At 36.2% G+C, this 18,192-nt stretch overlaps 2 protein-coding genes across 2 annotated transcripts; both read left to right on the top strand.

Moving 5' to 3' along the window:
* The first annotated feature begins 908 nt into the window (after positions 1 to 908).
* LOC137408677 (ATP-binding cassette sub-family D member 2-like) lies at positions 909 to 15,502 on the top strand. Its single transcript, XM_068095262.1, has 11 exons — positions 909 to 1,051; positions 1,810 to 2,587; positions 3,539 to 3,670; positions 4,826 to 5,009; positions 6,818 to 6,942; positions 8,624 to 8,789; positions 9,086 to 9,183; positions 11,104 to 11,249; positions 11,811 to 11,956; positions 14,181 to 14,391; positions 14,717 to 15,502. Coding segments are annotated over exons 1-11 (2,235 nt in total). The 5' UTR covers positions 909 to 1,049; the 3' UTR covers positions 14,964 to 15,502.
* Positions 15,503 to 16,722: 1,220 nt separating this feature from the next.
* Positions 16,723 to 18,180, top strand: LOC137398306 (CDGSH iron-sulfur domain-containing protein 2 homolog). Its single transcript, XM_068084417.1, has 3 exons — positions 16,723 to 16,866; positions 17,001 to 17,197; positions 17,833 to 18,180. Exons 1-3 carry the CDS (start codon positions 16,770 to 16,772, stop codon positions 17,917 to 17,919), a joined length of 381 nt encoding a protein of 126 aa, XP_067940518.1. The 5' UTR covers positions 16,723 to 16,769; the 3' UTR covers positions 17,920 to 18,180.
* The last annotated feature ends 12 nt before the right edge of the window (positions 18,181 to 18,192 follow it).

Below are 18,192 nucleotides of genomic sequence, written 5' to 3'. Positions count from 1 at the left end.
ATGTGCTGTAATAATCGTGTTGCAGTGGCACGTACGGGTCATGACACAGAATAATCGTTTGGGAATCTTCTAAAATAGTTTTCCTCAGTACTGCTGCCTTAAACCATTCAGTTCAAAGTCGACCGTTAGAAGAATTAATTTTCGGCCCTGTTTGACATTTTACTTTGAATGAGTCATACAGTAACTCTGACTTCTAGAAATCAGATAGCTCTGTTCTCATGTTCCTTTATGTCCTGTCTGACTCCATTCACTCTGTTTCTGAAATGTTTCATCAGTTGCTCAAGTTACCTTCACTTATCTGCTTCAAATGCTTTTATGTTACCTCTATCTTGGAAGTTTTCACCTATGTGTTTACACAATACTTAAGACCACACCTTTCAACCAAGGAGTTGTATTAAAATATTTTCTGAGCTGACCTGAAACGCTCTATTAAAACTACACAAATAATAAGACAACAGTAATTAAACAAAATTGCAACGACATTTTGACAGAACCACTACAAATCTTTGTTACAAATGGCAATTCTACATTAAATGATTTCAATGCGTTCAGTCTAGTCTCTAGTAGCAAAATAAAACATTCTTTCTGGGAAGACCATCACACATCAGACTCACAAGATACTTATTTAAATTACTTCTACATCAGACACTGCCTCATGTGGGACTAAAGAGTATTTTACAGTAGCATATTTCATAGCGACAATTGCAGAATATTTAGGTACAAATAACATAACCTGCGACCTATTTGTCAGAACAAGCGTGCATTAATGATATATTTCAAAGTTTTTTATTACAAATCTCTTACTAAATTTACGAAGGCTTTGCCACTCACGGGGACGTGTAAAAATTTCATAAAATATCGGAAGACATCTGTCACCCTTTCACCTTTTATCTTCATGTTTGTATCTTGATTTTTAGGATGGCAATGGCAGTGAGTAGCTTTGGAAAAAAAAATAGAACAAGCTGAAGTTGGCTGAAAAAGAGCATACATGCCTTTTGGTTGACTGGATAGCAAGCACTTTAGGACATTCCAACACTCAATTAGCTGCAATGTAAGTTGTTTTGTTGCCAATAAATAGAAGATCGCTAAATATGCTAAGAACTCTGTTAAATGGGGTGTACAGTCAAACTTAGACGAAGTTACTCCAATCTGATATTTGCTTTTGATGTCGAAACTGTCAAATGCTGGATCAAATATTTGTAAAAGGATGTGTTGTATTTCGTTTAATTCGTTCCGCTGCTCAGCAATTTAATAATAAATATTTCATGTAATTACATATAACGTTAATATTATTGTACTCTATGATTGCATGCCAAATTTAAAAGTAAAAAAATAAATACGTATAAAGCTAAATAAAGTTATAATTGATAAAAAGAGTTTTTGTCACTTTGCCTTAACACTAAAGATAGGTGAAATGAAATTATGCCTCGGCAACTTACAAAATGTTTTGTTATTGATCATTTTATTAGTAAAAAGCACATTGCCTTCTTCCTATTCTTACCGTTGTTATGGTCAGTACTAGTCTTCTCTGGATTCACGGCTTTAAAACTAAAAAAGGAAGGTATGAAGTGCTGCTTAGTATCATTTTAATACCGTGAAACCAAACTATGTGAAGGAAAACCTTTGAACATCGTATGTTGAAAATTACTTTGTAGGTTGAGACAATTTGCACACATTTTAGGACGTGTTTCAAAACAATATGCTTGATGAGCTGATCATAGTTAAGGCTTAGCTATAATAGCGAAGATCAAATTTTTTTGATGCTTGCTATTCACAAATATATATGGAATAAACAACCCTGTATTCTAGGGATTCAATGATCGGAAGTACCTTGAAAAGCAGGCGTGTCAAACATGTGGCGATTGGTGTCAGTTCACTTGCACTACTCTGGGGCACCAGGAAGGCTCTAGCAATGATACATAATAGAAGAACTGTCCAATCAAACAGTCAGATAAAGAGATCAGCATCTAAGCCTGATACGGCCATGGAGCAATCACACGGCCCAAAAAACCCTGGTGTGAATAAACAGTTCTTCAAGGAACTCCTCGAGCTGCTCAAGATTTTAATTCCTGGATTCTGGTCGAAAGAAAATGCAATTTTAACAGCCCATACATGCTCGCTCATAATGCGCACTTTCCTTTCTATCTATGTTGCAAGATTAGATGGTAAAATTGTCAAAACAATCGTTCAAAAGGATGCTAAGAAATTTATTTGGAGACTTTCATTATGGGTTGCCATAGCGATTCCGGCTACATTTATCAACAGCCTAATTCGATATTTAGAGAATAAGTTAGGGCTGGCTTTGCGAACAAGGCTAGTTGATCATGCCTATGAACTCTACTTTACAAATAAAACGTATTATCGAGTGTCTAACCTGGATGGAAGACTTGCTAATGTTGACCAATGCTTGACTGAGGACATAACGACCTTTACTCAATCCGTTTCCCACCTCTATTCACACCTCACCAAACCTTTCTTGGATGTTGCTCTCATGGGCTACACCCTCAGTAGCTTAGCATCTAGTAGAGGTGCTGACTCAACAGTTCCTACAGTACTCGCTGCTGGTGTTATCGTTGTCACTTTTAGGGTGAGTACATATTGATCTTGAGTCAATGCTACATTGTAAAATCTAATATTCTTGTGGCGTCGCAATCAAAAGCTGTGCGTTTGTAAAGCTGCAATTATAGCTACACATATTGCTAGCTCTTCACTGAGCAGTACATGAAACTCTGTTGGAGAAAGAGCAGATACTGAAACAATTTAAAAGGCTTCCTGTTTGTTTTTCATTTTTTCAGTAAGGCTGTCACATGTGAGCTGATTGTTAGTTATTGTTTAGTTATGGTTCTTAGTTTCCGTGCTTCAATTCAGTTTGGAGTTGCTTCCACTCCAAATCCTACTCCAAATCTCCAAATAGATTCGACACCAATTTGCTTTGCTAAATTTGTGCAAAGGCATTCACTGTGAGAGCACTTTGATACTATAGAAACGCTCATGGCTGATGGATCTGAATCGAATATACTCCGCTAAGCTCTTCCCGGTGGAGGTAGAAATAATTCAACATACAACCACATAGGTTTTTGCTACGAAAACGTTCTACTGCTTCTCACTACTGTTTCTGTGTGACCTTTTGTCTTTACATTAATATTCACATGTCAAGGTTGGGTGTCAAGGTCATTGCTCGTACCGTACGAGGATGGCAAAATAATTACTTTTCAGTGCAACTAGTTGACTGCGCATGAATTGGAAAGGAATCGTGACCCGAAAGCGAGTCTGCTTTACCAAGTTTTGTTTTAAGGGATACATCTTGAATCTTAGACAGATCTATAATGCAACTCTAAATCTTGAAATAGTAAGGTATGAATTCATCGACAGTGGGCAACTCTGAACCGATTCGAAGCATGGTTACACTGTGTATGTTTTTAACTCAGGCCTATTCAAGTGCTCAGCTTTTTACGGTTTTACTTCACCCATTATAATTGACAGATATTAGCTAGGAATATATTTACGGTAGTACATATCTTTCGTATGATTTTTGCAGCTGCTTCGAGCGCTCTCTCCTAGGTTTGGCAGTTTGGTAGCAGAGGAGTCCAGACTCAAAGGATCCCTTCGCTATGTGCACTCTCGGGTGATAGCTAATGCTGAGGAAATTGCATTCTATGATGGTCGAAAGGTAAGCCCAGGGTGGTTTCAGCATTCATCCTTTACAGTGCACCCTCAGGATACGGTTTTGATCCGTTCCAGGGTTGTCGTCATATGGTGAAAAAATCGTATGTAGGGGTATAGAAACCATAGTAATTATGTAATGCAAACATCCCGCGGTAAAAATCGTCAAAATTTTGTATAAGAGCTGTACATTGTAAAAATTAGTACCAAAATAGTATGTTAACCTTAGTAACTATAGTTACCTGCAGTAACTTAATTTTATTCAGTGTATTTAGTGGTTATGATCTGCAATAAAATGTAACATTCTAATGTACCGTAGGAAGTTCTTACCTTCAAGACAGATTTATGTATAACATAAACTTTGAATTCACCTCAAATAAGTTTGAGGTGAATTAAACATTACTAAACAAACACACTTAAACCTAAGCTGTAGTATGTATTTTTAACTATTTCACTGAATTTCAACTTTTTATTACTAGAATTTTACCACCTATCAGTTTTTGTTTTCGCTGTCACTATAACTTTTAACGAACCTGTTTAAAACATTTTTCAACCTAATTCGGCAAGAAGCCCGAATGATGCTGTTTTCGTTATGAAGTGGAATTTTGTTAGCAGGTTAAAAGCAGCTGTCTGATCTCTTTGAAGAGATCGCAACTCCAACTTTGCTACTGGTTTAAAGGGAAGATATTACCGTTTTACACATGAAAGTTGCTGAACTCAGAGAAATTCGGTAGTCACGTCTCTTTCAGGCGTTGTAATAATGTTTTCGGCGAACAACATTTTGGCGTCGTTATAATTATTACTTACATAATAAGCACACCAACTGCAAAATTTGAACTCAGGCAAAAGTTTTGTTGAATTCGTATGGTTAAATAAAGATTTGTATGGTGAGATGAAAAACTCATCATTTTCTACTTCGTAAGGTGAAAAAGTCGTATATGAGGGTAATCGTATCCTGAGGGTGCGCTGTATAATAAACTGGGGTTTACCTACTCTCCCTGCGCATAATCGTCTTGCATGAATCTTTTTTATATTCTATTTTAGCTTATACCTATCTTCTTTTTATTAGTAAACCCATTTTCGCTGCAGTCACATTTATTCATCGAATAATATTTCTCAACAGTACAAAAAATTGAACGGGAATTATTCACCTGTCTTTTAGCCAGAGGAAGGGATACTACGAGAGAGTTTCTCCGCGCTTGCCAAACAGATGGAGCTGCTTTTCTCTAAAAGACTCTGGTACATCATGTTTGAACAGTTCCTTATGAAGTATGTTTGGAGTGCCGCTGGCCTTGTTATGGTAGCATATCCTATACTCACAACAGAGAATGCTATCAAGCCTGATGGTATGTCTCATTCACTTGTACTTTTCACTCTGGACAATGGATTCTGAGATGGCTGTAACATAATAGACAAATTTCCTATTGGCTTCATAGTTATATGGATATGCGAGGTTTTGCATACCGATGTGCAAATCTTCATGGTTTGTTACGGTATATCCCGATGGGTTATGTCCTTGTATATCCTCTATTAGCATTAGCCTACATACAAAATGGATATCTAAGCAGTGACATGTAATATCCCTTTACAAACAGGTAATATCCCTTTACAAACACGTAATATCTCTTTACAAACATGTGATATCCCTTTACAAACAGGTAATATCCCTTTACAAACACGTAATATCTCTTTACAAACATGTAATATTCCTTTACAAACATGTAATAGTCCTTTACAAACATGTAATATATTTTTATAAACATGTAAAATTTCTTTACAATCATGTAATATCTCTTTACAGACATGTAATATTCCTTTACAAACATGTAATAGTTCTTTACAAACATGCAATATATTTTTACAAACATGTAAAATCTTTTTACAAGCATGTAATATCTCTTTACAGACATGTAATATCTCTTTACAAACATGTAATATCTCTTTACAAATATGTAATATTCCTTTATAAACATGTAATATCTCTTTACCGACATGTAATATCATTTTACAAATATGTAATAGTCCTTTATACACATGTAATATCTTTTTAAAAACATGTAATATCCCTTTAAAAACATGTAATATTTCTTTATAAACATTTACTACCTCTTTACAAACATGTAATATTCTTTTATAAACATGTAATATCTCTTCACCGACATGTAATATTCCATTATACACATGTAATATTCCTTTGCAAACATGTATTAGTCATTTACAAACATGTGATATCTTTTTACAAGCATGTAATAGATTTTTACAAGCATGTAATATTTTTTTACAAGCAAGTAATAGCCTTTTACAAACATGCAATATCTCTTTACAAACATGTGATATCCCTTTACAGATATGTACTATCCCTTACAAGCATGTAATATCTCTCTTCAAACATGTAATATCTCTTTACAAACATGTAATATCCCTTTACAAACATGTAATAGTTCTTTACAAACATGCAATATATTTTTACAAACATGTAAAATTTCTTTACAAGCATGTAATATCTCTTTACAGACATGTAATATCTCTTTACAAACATGTAATATGCCTTTACAAACATGTAATATTCCTTTACGAACATGTAATATCTCTTTACAAACATGTAATATTCCTTTACAAACATGTAATATCCTTTTACAAATATGTAATATTCCTTTATACACATGTAATATAACTTTGCAAACATGTAATAGTCATTTACAAACATGTAATATTTCTTTAAAAACATGTAATATCCCTTTGCAGATATGTTTTAGTTCTTTAGTGTTATTGTATTTTTTATTACATATATAAAAAACTCTCTCCATGCACTAATGTTATTGTTGAGTGTAATCTCAGTAGGATTAAGCATAATATTGGTGTAGCATAATGTAATACACGCATGATAACACTAACCAACTCTTTAGTGGCATGTATTGCTCTTTAATCTCTGTGTTGCAGTGTGGTACGTTGCAGTTACATGTAATACTAATACGGATACAAGTAATTCTTATATGGCACTTAAAAGCATCTACCATTTTGCACTAATATGTTAAACTTCCACAAAGAAATTTATTATCCTTGCAATGACATGTGTAGCAGTAACATGCAATGTCTTTTGTGATTGACTTGTTCCACCTTGACACCCGTCTATCAACCTGCAATACCCATTTAGGAACACTTATGGATGAAGATGAAGATGGAGGTGTCTCTGACAGAACGCAGTCATTTACGACAGCGAGAAACCTTTTGACAAGTGCTGCCGATGCTATAGAGAGAATTATATCTAGTTATAAAGAGGTAATACTTGTTAGATACGTAGGCACTTCCCTTCCTTAGTGCTCGGTACACTCGTTGAATATAGCTAATCCTGACTAGTAGCTGAGTTCAGTGGTTCTTTTTATGAAGTCTGCTATGAATGGCTTACCTTGTTGATGGTAATATGTTTTCTTGACAAGATTTCCAGCATATTTTATAATGTAACCATAATAAGATGTATGACCTGGTCACCAACTGCTCGAGCCAGACGATTATCTGAGATATAACAAAATAGTAAGGTACAAAATTAGGAGTTATCTTCTCATTGTCTCATGATGACTAGACTGAAAGATGAAACATTTTTGAATTTTGCTTTTCATAAATATTTATGTACGGTTGTTGGTGATGTTTGTTCATTCATTGAACTACTATCTAAGTGCGTTAAAGAAGTGATTGGCAAGTGATCAATGAACAGTCTGGGGATGTACTCATATTGTACTCTTTTCTTGTTGTATATCTGTATATTGGGTAACTAAGTGAAAAATCATGGCTATTGCAAGCTTTACTGGTATGTAAAAAATAGGACGTAAAAATAAATATCAACGATTGAGAATTGAACCTGAGTCCTATGTAACTCAGCACTAGCTAATTTGATTAACAGGTTGTTCAGCCCAGTTTACACGGGATTTTCTTCACATTCAGTACTGATGGAAAACTGGTGGCTAAGTATATGAGCATAAATATGAAACTAGTGTGGAATAGATGATACAAGTGATCATGTTTGACATGGCCAAACTTTTTCACTTTGACCAATACGAGTCATTGTGATATCAGACAGCGTCTTTGCGGGCTAAACATTGTTTGATATATTTATAAGTGGTTATATTGCAGTAATTTAAATTATTCTATACATCATAGTCTCCCCACTAACTATACACACGGTTCCAAGGCGGAATACTATCAGTAAAGGAGTGCAACTTATAAGTTGATATCCGTACAGATATCATAAGCATACCTGACCAAAGTTATACTCTCACATTTCATGTCCTACCTTTAGCGTAGTATCCGCCACACAATCAGTGCCATGTAAATCTACATACGAACAGAAGTTATTAATACTAAAGAATGAGTCGTTGCGCCGACCTTCACCTATTTGTATTGTGTGCTTGAGCCGGTCTTTATAGGTAGACTCTACGGTATATTTAGTCAAGACGGTTGAAAGGAGGAAACCGCATATGCGTGCGCATTAACACATCTCCCAGAAGGCAATATAACCTCAGCAAGGTTTGAATGGTGTCTATTTTAATTGAGGTCTTAGGCTATATATTGTCTATGTTGTTGATTGGTTGAGTCTTGTTATATGTATAATCATTGCGTCATCATCATCTGTTGCTTGTTTGCGGTGTACTTTATTACAGCACGAAAAGGTGTGTTGCTCTTTTCACATGTCTATGGTTACACTCATAGATGTTGTTACTAATAGATAATACGGCAACACAAGTATTTAGTATTATATAATCTTGAAAGTGTAATATTTCAAGCATTCTATGCATATCTACATTAACTTGATTGATGGATAACTCCCTGTTTCTACTTTATTGCTTAACTTTTACACATCGCTGCTTTCAACGAATATTTCATCAGCTCTTTTTAGAATCATGACTTTTTAAAAGGTGCTAATTCCTTTTTTAATCTCGAGTGCACCAAAGCTATGATATTATAGATCACGGAGCTGGCAGGCTATACGTCCCGCGTGTCTCAGATGTTTCGTGTCTTTAAAGAGGTCTCTGAGGCTCATTATGTCAGGAACACTGTTCACTCTCCAGACATCCACAAGCGTAGTCACCAGAGACATAAGGATAGAATACTGGCTACTGCACAGCCTGATGGTTCGTAGCTCATCACTGTATTCACTCATAGTAACTAGTAGATGGTATTTTACAACCTGATGGTTAGTAGTTAATCACTTTAGTCACCCACAATCACGGTGACTAGTAGTAACTACATCACCTGTAACTATTTAAGGTAGTCTCTACTCTTTCATAGTTATAGTGTTTAGAAGGAGTCATTGCAGGGTTCATAGCGAGTGACTCTAGTCCTTTGCGGTTGTAGTAACTGTTAGCAGTACTAGTAACTGTTAGTAGTACTAGTAACTGGTACTGAGTTACATACTAACTTACTTCAGGTATGGTCATTGACACCGATGATTCCACATTTGTCCTTGAAGACGTTCCCATCGTAACTCCTACTGGAGATATCATTGTGCCTAAGCTTTCAGTAGAGGTAAGTGTACTTCATCATCCCCCGTAGTCAACAAGAGTTCTGAGGGTTGATTCAGCCAAACCAGATCGAAGGTGGTTCATAACACTGTACTGGGATAGTTTACTGCAGATATGCTGAAAAAGATGAGAACATTCCCTAGTGTGACATCTAGTTTATCATAGTCAGTTGTGAATATGACACAACGAAGACTGCAAGACACTTGATGTACTGTATATTGTTTTTGTTCACACGCATATTATACACGTGAAGTTATGCAACTATTTAAAAATAGTAAACAGGTGGAACAGCTAAAACAATTAAGTTGAGAACTTTTCAGAAAAAGTTTTTAAGTACAATCTAAGGATATAGTTTTTGGATTAACATCGCATAATATTATCATGATGTACTTGCAATCTATGAGACAGCTTATGAAAAGCATAAAATCTGGCTCTAACAGCAGCTTTGTAGCACTTATGCATTGCTTTTACCTACTGTCTAAATTTGACTACATACATGCATATGATAGTCTGGATGTCAGCTGTCGACAAAAAACAACAAAGCTACGGAACATAATCTATGGGGTTACATCTATTATAAATCTATTCAACCATTAATTTATTTACAGGATACACTACAAACCTTTTTGTAAATTTAAAGTTCCGTGTCGAATATGGTGCATAATCAGCAACTAAACTCATTGGCTGGTTTTTATACTAAAAATTGAAATCGTGATGAGCTAGTTGTGAAAAATGGTTCTTCTGTTAGCGTCACTTCAGTCTTGCCATTTCCTCTTTATCACTAACACCGCAGTGGTTTTAATGGTGTTAGTACACCTGCAATCTGCCAAAAATGGAGACCTTAAAACTAAAAACAAGCTTCAATTGTTAGGCAAATGACTCTTCCAGTGAGCCTCATGGGAATATCTGTAGTAAATTACATGTCTCCTCTAGAGATCAATGTTAGCTGCTAATTTATGGGCAATTATTAAACCTTATAATGCATTATCGCTGGAATGGTATGAACAGGTTTTATCTCCATTTTCCACTGTTATTATCCACTGGTAAGCATTCAGGCCAGTCCTTTTTGCTCACCTGTAAACAAACCAGTACAACATGGATACAGTGGATAGAGGGAGCAATGATACAGGCCACCACGACTATTTCACATTTGAACATAGATTTGTTGCAAAGGAAGATAACAGTTGTAGTGTGTGGTTTTGTTTAACAAAGGTAGTCAATTATGTTGTACATTTCACACGAGAATCTCCATGATTCTAACTCGTGTCTGTGCGTTTGAGTCGTGCAATAAAATTTGTTCTTCACAGGTAGTCTTTTTGGTTTGGTTTTATTTGGGTGCAAATAGTTTGTCATTGTCTATTTTTATGGTATAAGGAGAATTTGATCATGCGTTGTTGATTTTGCGCCTGTATCTCATGATGTTTGGGAATTACTATAGAGGTCCAATCATGAGGTTTTTATTAAAATCATTCTAAATTTTGCCAAAATTATCTCATGAGTGGACAACTCCACATTATTTTAACTTTTAACGTTGTTGTCACCAGATCAATAAAATGGACAACATCGATCTGTCCTTGGAATATAACTAAGTTTATTTATGTATAGTGTCTCAGCAAAATATCAAGTAACCTGATTAAATAACTACTGAAATAAGATTGACTACTGCAGAACACTGTCTGCGTATAAACAAAATTAAAACTTATAGAAAATTTGAATTATAAACTTATAAAAATTTAAATTTCATGATGACAGTTAATGAATTTACTTTTTTAATTGTATTGCTGTCTTTGTAATTAAAATAAAAAGCTTTTGAGTGTTCATACTGTTTCAGTTTTTGTGATAGGTTCAACTTTTTGATCAGCCAAAAGCTTAACTTACTTGAGTTGGCTGGTTCTAGCTGCTTACACAAATAATTGGCTTGTAGATACGGCATGGGACTCACCTCCTCATATCTGGTCCGAATGGTTGTGGCAAAAGCTCCATGTTTCGCATCCTCAGTGGTCTCTGGCCAATCTACGCGGGCAAACTCTACAAGCCTACTAATGCTAGTCTCTTCTACATTCCCCAGAAGTACGTACAGTAATTTCTCACTACCTCGCAGTTCATCTTTCGTAGCTTCAGTACCTTGCAGAGTAAAAATAGTTCATTAAACAATTTAAAATTAACAAAATTTTATGAAAATACAGAGAATTAAATACAGAAAATTTATAAATCTTTTTCATATTCTGACGCAGTGAGATCCCTCCACAAGCATAGTTTGCTGTTGGCCGTCGTAGTTCGCTGTTTGCCTGTTACGTCTTGTGAAGTTTGAAAGTGCAATGCGCTTGCGACACCCTTTATCTTGTTTTTTAAAAACCTGCGATCTTCAGAATTGTCTTTTGTACTTACGTAAAAGGGAAAAATGCTTACGATTAATGAAAAAGTGACTTTATTGAATATGTGTTTATTAGTAGATGTATTTGTTTTGCGGGTTTTAACCTATCCAGAGAAGCCCCAGGCCCGATTACCGTGATAAGTGAGATTACTGTAGTACAGTTACGGTGTCATGTCGCCGTCAATAATGACATTTGCTGTAAGCTCTGCTGACACAAATTTGATATTATACAAATACATGTCTGTGTTGTCTTGTAGACCATACCTGACCCTCGGGACTCTCAGAGACCAGGTTATATATCCAGACACTGTTGAGGAGATGAGAGCGAAGCGACTGACTGATGAGCACCTCGTAGCCATCCTGGATATTGTAGACCTCAACACTATTGTGACTCGGGAAGGAGGTAAATACGAAGTTTCCATAGTAATAGCACAGTGACACACCCCCATATGACACACCCCCATGTGACACACCCCCATATAACACACCCCCATATAACACACCCCCATATAACACACCCTCATATGACACACACCCATATGACACACCACCATATGACACGCCACCATATGACACACTCCCATATGACACACCCCCATATGACACACCCCCATATGACACACCCCCATCTGACACACCCCCATATGACACACCCCCATATAACACACCCCCATATAACACACCCCCATATAACACACCCTCATATAACACACCCCCATATAACACACCCTCATATGACACACACCCATATGACACACACCCATATGACACACACCCATATGACACACACCCATATGACACACCACCATATGACACACCCCCATATGACACACATCCATATGACACACCCTCATATGACACACCCTCATATGACACACCCCCATATGACTCACCCCCATATGACTCACCCCCATATGACACGCCCCCTATTGATGCGCCCCTATTGACACACCCCCATATGACACACCCCATTTGATGCTGCCATGCTGTCATGGAAACGGCGTGTTGCTCTCATTCGGTCATGATTCAGTGTTGCGTTTTGGAAATGAAACACCCGTGTGATGCGCCATCTTTGTACCATGGAAACGGCCTTAGTGACCAACAGCTTTGCACTTGCACGTATGCATGTCTTTAAGATACAACTAGGTGTATTAAATATATAGGTAGAATTTATATATACAGACGATTCCCTACTTACGAACATTTGAGTTACGAACAACGGTACATACGAACATACTGTTGTTCGTAACTCGAATAACTTTCAAGTTATTTGTTTGAACTTTGTTTGAACTTTACATACATATTGTATAGGGATTTGCCGGCCTTTACTTGGCATGATCTATACTAATAAATAAAGAGAAGAGAGTGCGTGTAGTTTCATTCAGCTTTTAATTAGCGAAGGAAATTTCACTAGCCGAGGAGCGTACGGCTATCTGCTCTGCTCAACTAAATGAGCGCACTCATTTATATACAATAATATCAACCATTCCGGCTAACGGCAAACGGTAAGAACACCGGCTAACAAGGTGAATAAATAGGACCGCTATTGCGTTGGTATGACAACAATATAAGTGACGATAAGTGATAGTGTTATGACAGTATATCAGATATAACAATAGCATAACGAGTGAAACAACGATATAATAAACGGACAACACATACAAAAATAAGACAACAACAATAAGTGATAGCATAACGATTAAAACAACAATATAATAAAAAGGACAAGACATACAATAAATAAGAAATGCAGTGGCATGGCCCGGCGTCCACCAAAGTATTATCTTCATTTTGTTAAATATTTTTTTCAGTACAAACCAATACAGGTTAATTATACAAGCCTTAAACATACTTATATAAACCTTCAATATACTTATATAAGCCTTGAACATAAATTATAATACAAAATATAGCACTGAAGCAACTTACGAACAAATTCACCTTACGAACAATCGTTCGGAACGTAACTCGTTTGTAGGTTGGGAAGCGTCTGTATAGGAAATAAATAGGTATTTATGTATGCAACCTTGACATACGGCATTGCACAACTATGGCTCTACTACAGTGCCCTATGGAAACAGGATCTGCTTGTCGGCGCAGGGTAGCGCTTCAGCTTTGGCCCACCCATGTGTCGCTACACTATCACTGTATGGAAACTTGATAAAAGTATTACATCCTATGGCATTAGTCTACTTGGTACAAGCTTGTGAGTAGCTCGGAGACGTGTGAAACCTGCATGCACCACGGAAGATTACGGAATTGCATAAGTGGCTGAACTTGCAACAGAAGTACATTAAAAATGAAACAGCCGTGCAAAACATGACTGTTTATGTTTTGAAACTTTTATTATAATTTGAATATTTAATTTCAAATATTTTTTTTACGTTTCAAGACATGTTATATTTTTATCAAGGCACTTGGGATATATTTTTAAAACAGATTCACTTGCAAGTATAAAGCCAGAGTGCTCATGTGCTGCTAAATAAAATTAATTTCACTGTTCATCTGCTGCTGCGTCAGCTCTGCGCAGATTCACATCGCGTTTTTAGCTGTGTTAATAAGCAGTGGGCATTTTAGTCCAAGCATATTGCCCGATAGTTAACCAATGTACATATGTGTGTCCGCAGGTTGGGACTCCACATCAGATTGGCATGATGTGCTCTCTGGTGGTGAAAAGCAGCGTATCGGGATGTCACGACTTTTTTACCACAAACCTCAGTATGCCCTGTTAGACGAGTGCACAAGTGCTGTTTCCATAGATGTAGAGGGGAAGATCTATCAGTCTGCAAAAGACTTGGGGATCACCCTGCTCACTATCACTCACAGACCGTCTCTATGGTAGTGCTTAGCATTACTCTTAGCTTATTTCTACCTTTATTATTCGTCTAGTGCGTGTCTTGATGTTATGTATTTGCTTGCTTATCTGTTATCACAAGCCATATATTTTTGGCTCGTTAAAAAAGGCTGGAGATTGTGGAATATTGCATAGCTCAAAATAATCAAGAGCTTTTTAGGGCTTAACATCTCACTCTTTGTAAGCACGCATTTGAAAAAGTCTTATAGCGTTCCATGTGTAGATGTTTGTAAAGCTGTCTGAATTAAATTATATAAAATCATGCACCGTAATAATCTATTCAAATGAACCCGCCATTGAAAATTGCAGGAAATTTCACACACACCTGCTGCAATTTGACGGTGAAGGCGGCTGGCGGCTGGAAGAGCTTGACACGGCTAAGCGGGTGAGTCTAAATGAGGAAAAGCATCAGTTGGAGGCACAGCTGGCAGGCGTACCAGAAATGCACCGTCGGCTGAAGGAGCTCTGCAACCTGCTTGGGGAGGATTCTAGGCTTCTTCATGTTGAGAGCATTCCAAACCTCTCAGAGCTTGAACTATCATCTGAGAGTGATTGAACTTTGAACTTTTTAAAAAGTTTATGAACTGATTAGCCAATAATTTTTTTATTGTTTTTAGGTTATTGTTATTTGTTTGGTTTGCTTAAAACTTCAAATGACTGTGTCAGAATACAATGTTTGGTAACATTAATAGAGCTTTAACATTAACTGTAAAATCACTTTTCGCTTGGTATCTATCTAAAATTGTTTGATGGACTCCTAGCTTATTTCACTGATTTAATACTCCTTTAGCATTTGGATATTTGAAAATGATAAATATGAGACCAGCGTTGTACTTGCATTTTTGCATAATTCTGATTGGATAGATTAAAGTTTCTTGGCATGTTTGCATGCACAGTAGCACGTGTTACATGTACATGCTCACTGCTCTCTCCATTTACATACTTCTTTATCGTCACTTTTTTCATTGATTGCTATAATTTTAAAGTCATAAAAAAGTTATTGCCACTAAGTTTATTATTTACAATTGTTATTTCTCATGTAGCAAGGCAAAGATACACTTGTTCTGAAATAAACGAGTGTTCTACTGCGTTCCATTTGTTGGCCCTTATTATAAAGTCGGACTACAACTCAACTTGTATGTTGTAATGCTATGCCTGTGTATGGCTTCTGTTATGGCTGTTTCCTTTTTAATAGATGGCAAATTCTCATCAATAATGAAGAAACTACTGTAGTTTTGAGACTAGATTCTATTAGCGCAGACTGTTTGCAGCTAGGGTATGTCACTGAGAGTAGTGAACAGAGCAGATGAGACAATCAAACATTTTCAAACATCAGACATTCAAATCAAAACATTCAGCGAAACTTGTAAACATCTATAATTATCGTTGACGAGTGACACTCCCTAAAAACGTAATTTACATTGCGAACTGAGCTTGAAACGGTATATAGATAATAGGGGAGTTGTCATACCTTTAAGCAAACAACTCTTAAAAGCCAAATTACTTTGGTCTCGATGACCTTGACATTGGTAACAAACTACGAATTAGGACATGATTCGAGCTATTTATTTGAGATCCACTTGAGTATGCAACAGCTTCTATGGATTTTAATGCTAGAAAACAGGCTAATGCTGATCATGAAGTGCAATTGCTGTAAAGCTCCAGAATTACTCTTAACGGGATTATCGCTTATTACCATGTCATTATTCTTGTTTTAATTATAAGTTTGACCGGCTAGTTTAAAACATAACTTGTTATCTTATAGTAGTCAATAATCAATGCTACTGTTATCATATCCCTAGATGATTGTGTGTGATATATTGCCGGCAAAATTCGGATATAGACGTATCACTCGATTATTTTGTTTAAATGAGGGCTTATATAACCTCAATGAGCATGCTATACAAGGCAGTATAACGCCAAAAGTAATTTGCGTTTATGCAAACAAAATTTAAACTACCAATTTGTAATTGTGTGTGAAATTGGTCATAACTGGCTCATATCGTCAAGCCAGACTTCGAATATCTAAAATATTTGCTTTCATATGTACTTGTATAAATCATTATGAAATATAGTACCGTTTTTTTACATAGTATTGGAACAATAGCCAATTATTAGGATGAAATCACACAAAACAGACGCGACCTATATGGAATAATTCTAATATATTATTGTTATTCACTTGTTGGATGTTTTTACAATATTATTCATAGTTGAACAATGTGACTCTGCGCTATTCTTTCTGTTTTTGTTCATAAGTTCTACTATCCTACTGATTATGTAGTAAGCTAGTCATTTTTGTTGCGCTATGGTTGATTAAAATCTAAAGTAAATCTTAAGTTTATTTGCAGGATAAGACAATATGCAGTTTGCTTCTGGATTAGTTAAAGATTCTCTGGCAGACTATTTGAAGAAGTTACCCATTCCTGACACTTTCTTAGGATGGTTCTCGTTGTCATGTAAGCTGAACCGTCCATTTTTAGTTCTGGTGCATTTTCCATAGTTTTATAATCCTGAAGTCACATTGTTTATGCTGACCAATTAACTATAAATACTGGCCTTCCCACTAGTTATTGTTTTGCTTATTTAACAGTTAGCGATTGGTTGAAGTTGGTGCCATTCATGGGAGCTGTGGGTGGAATAAGTTACGTTACTTACAGACAGATCAGACCAACACATACCATAAACCCTTCAGTGAAGAAGGGTCAAGGTAAAGTTGTAGACACTGTGGATATTGAGGACATGACAGCAGACCAAGTCAGCTACTGCCGCTGCTGGCGTTCTATGAAGGTATGATTATTTACATCTCTCTTTTTTGCATTTATCTGCAAAATGAATACAGCAATCAAAGTGAATAACAGAAATTGGGAAAAACCGTGTGACTTGTAGACACTTGACTTTTTGTGGATTTTTCATCTATAAAAACACAGCTTGATCTGCAGCAAATGCAATGTAGATTCCTACAGCTTACTTTCTTTTGCAAATTTGAAAATAAAATGACAAGAAACTGTCACAGCAAGCATAACCTTTAGGGTTTTTAGCTCGAGTTGCACCAAAGCCAGTACTCCATAATGATTATCTTCTTTGTATGTTGCTATTCACGTTGTTATTGAAGTTTTCCTTTCTTCAAAAGGGAGACTGCGGAAGCTCTCAGGTCATTTAATAAATATATAACTATATGATGGTACAGTGATAATTTGCTAATATTTGTCTTCTATGCCCTATACATAGGCAATGTTCCATGATTGCTGGATAGATTTTAGTCTGTTTAGTGTAATGGTATTCAGGACCATCAGTATTCATGTCTTAATAAATTCTGTTGGATATACAATTGTCTCTGTCCTGCACACATCCTGCTGCATGCATCAGTTTGTCTTATGATACCGTAGGCTACATTTCTACATCAGTGATGATTTGTGTTTTAGTTTCCACTTTGTGACGGAGCCCACAACTTATACAATTTACGAACTGGGGACAATATAGGACCTCTCGTTGTCAAGAAATCAAGTTAGCAAGATACCAACTACATTGCATACTAACTGTCTAATTTGCACTGTGGTTTGTTTGGCTGATTCTTTTCGTTTAATCACTATGGCATACTATGGAGTGCTTTAGCCAAAAATAATGTTTTTATGTCTGTAATTACTAAGAAGCTAGTAACTCAAATGTTGCGGATTGGGTTGCTTGCATTTCATAGATTAGACACATGAATTGAGGCTTGACTCCCTTGTAATTTTCACCGTTAAACATGCTTTTGTTAATTCTGAATCAAAATGAGTAGCCAA

Source organism: Watersipora subatra, chromosome 1 (assembly GCF_963576615.1).
Source record: "Watersipora subatra chromosome 1, tzWatSuba1.1, whole genome shotgun sequence".
Taxonomy (NCBI): domain Eukaryota; kingdom Metazoa; phylum Bryozoa; class Gymnolaemata; order Cheilostomatida; family Watersiporidae; genus Watersipora; species Watersipora subatra.
This window is presented reverse-complemented; position numbering and strand designations above follow the sequence as displayed.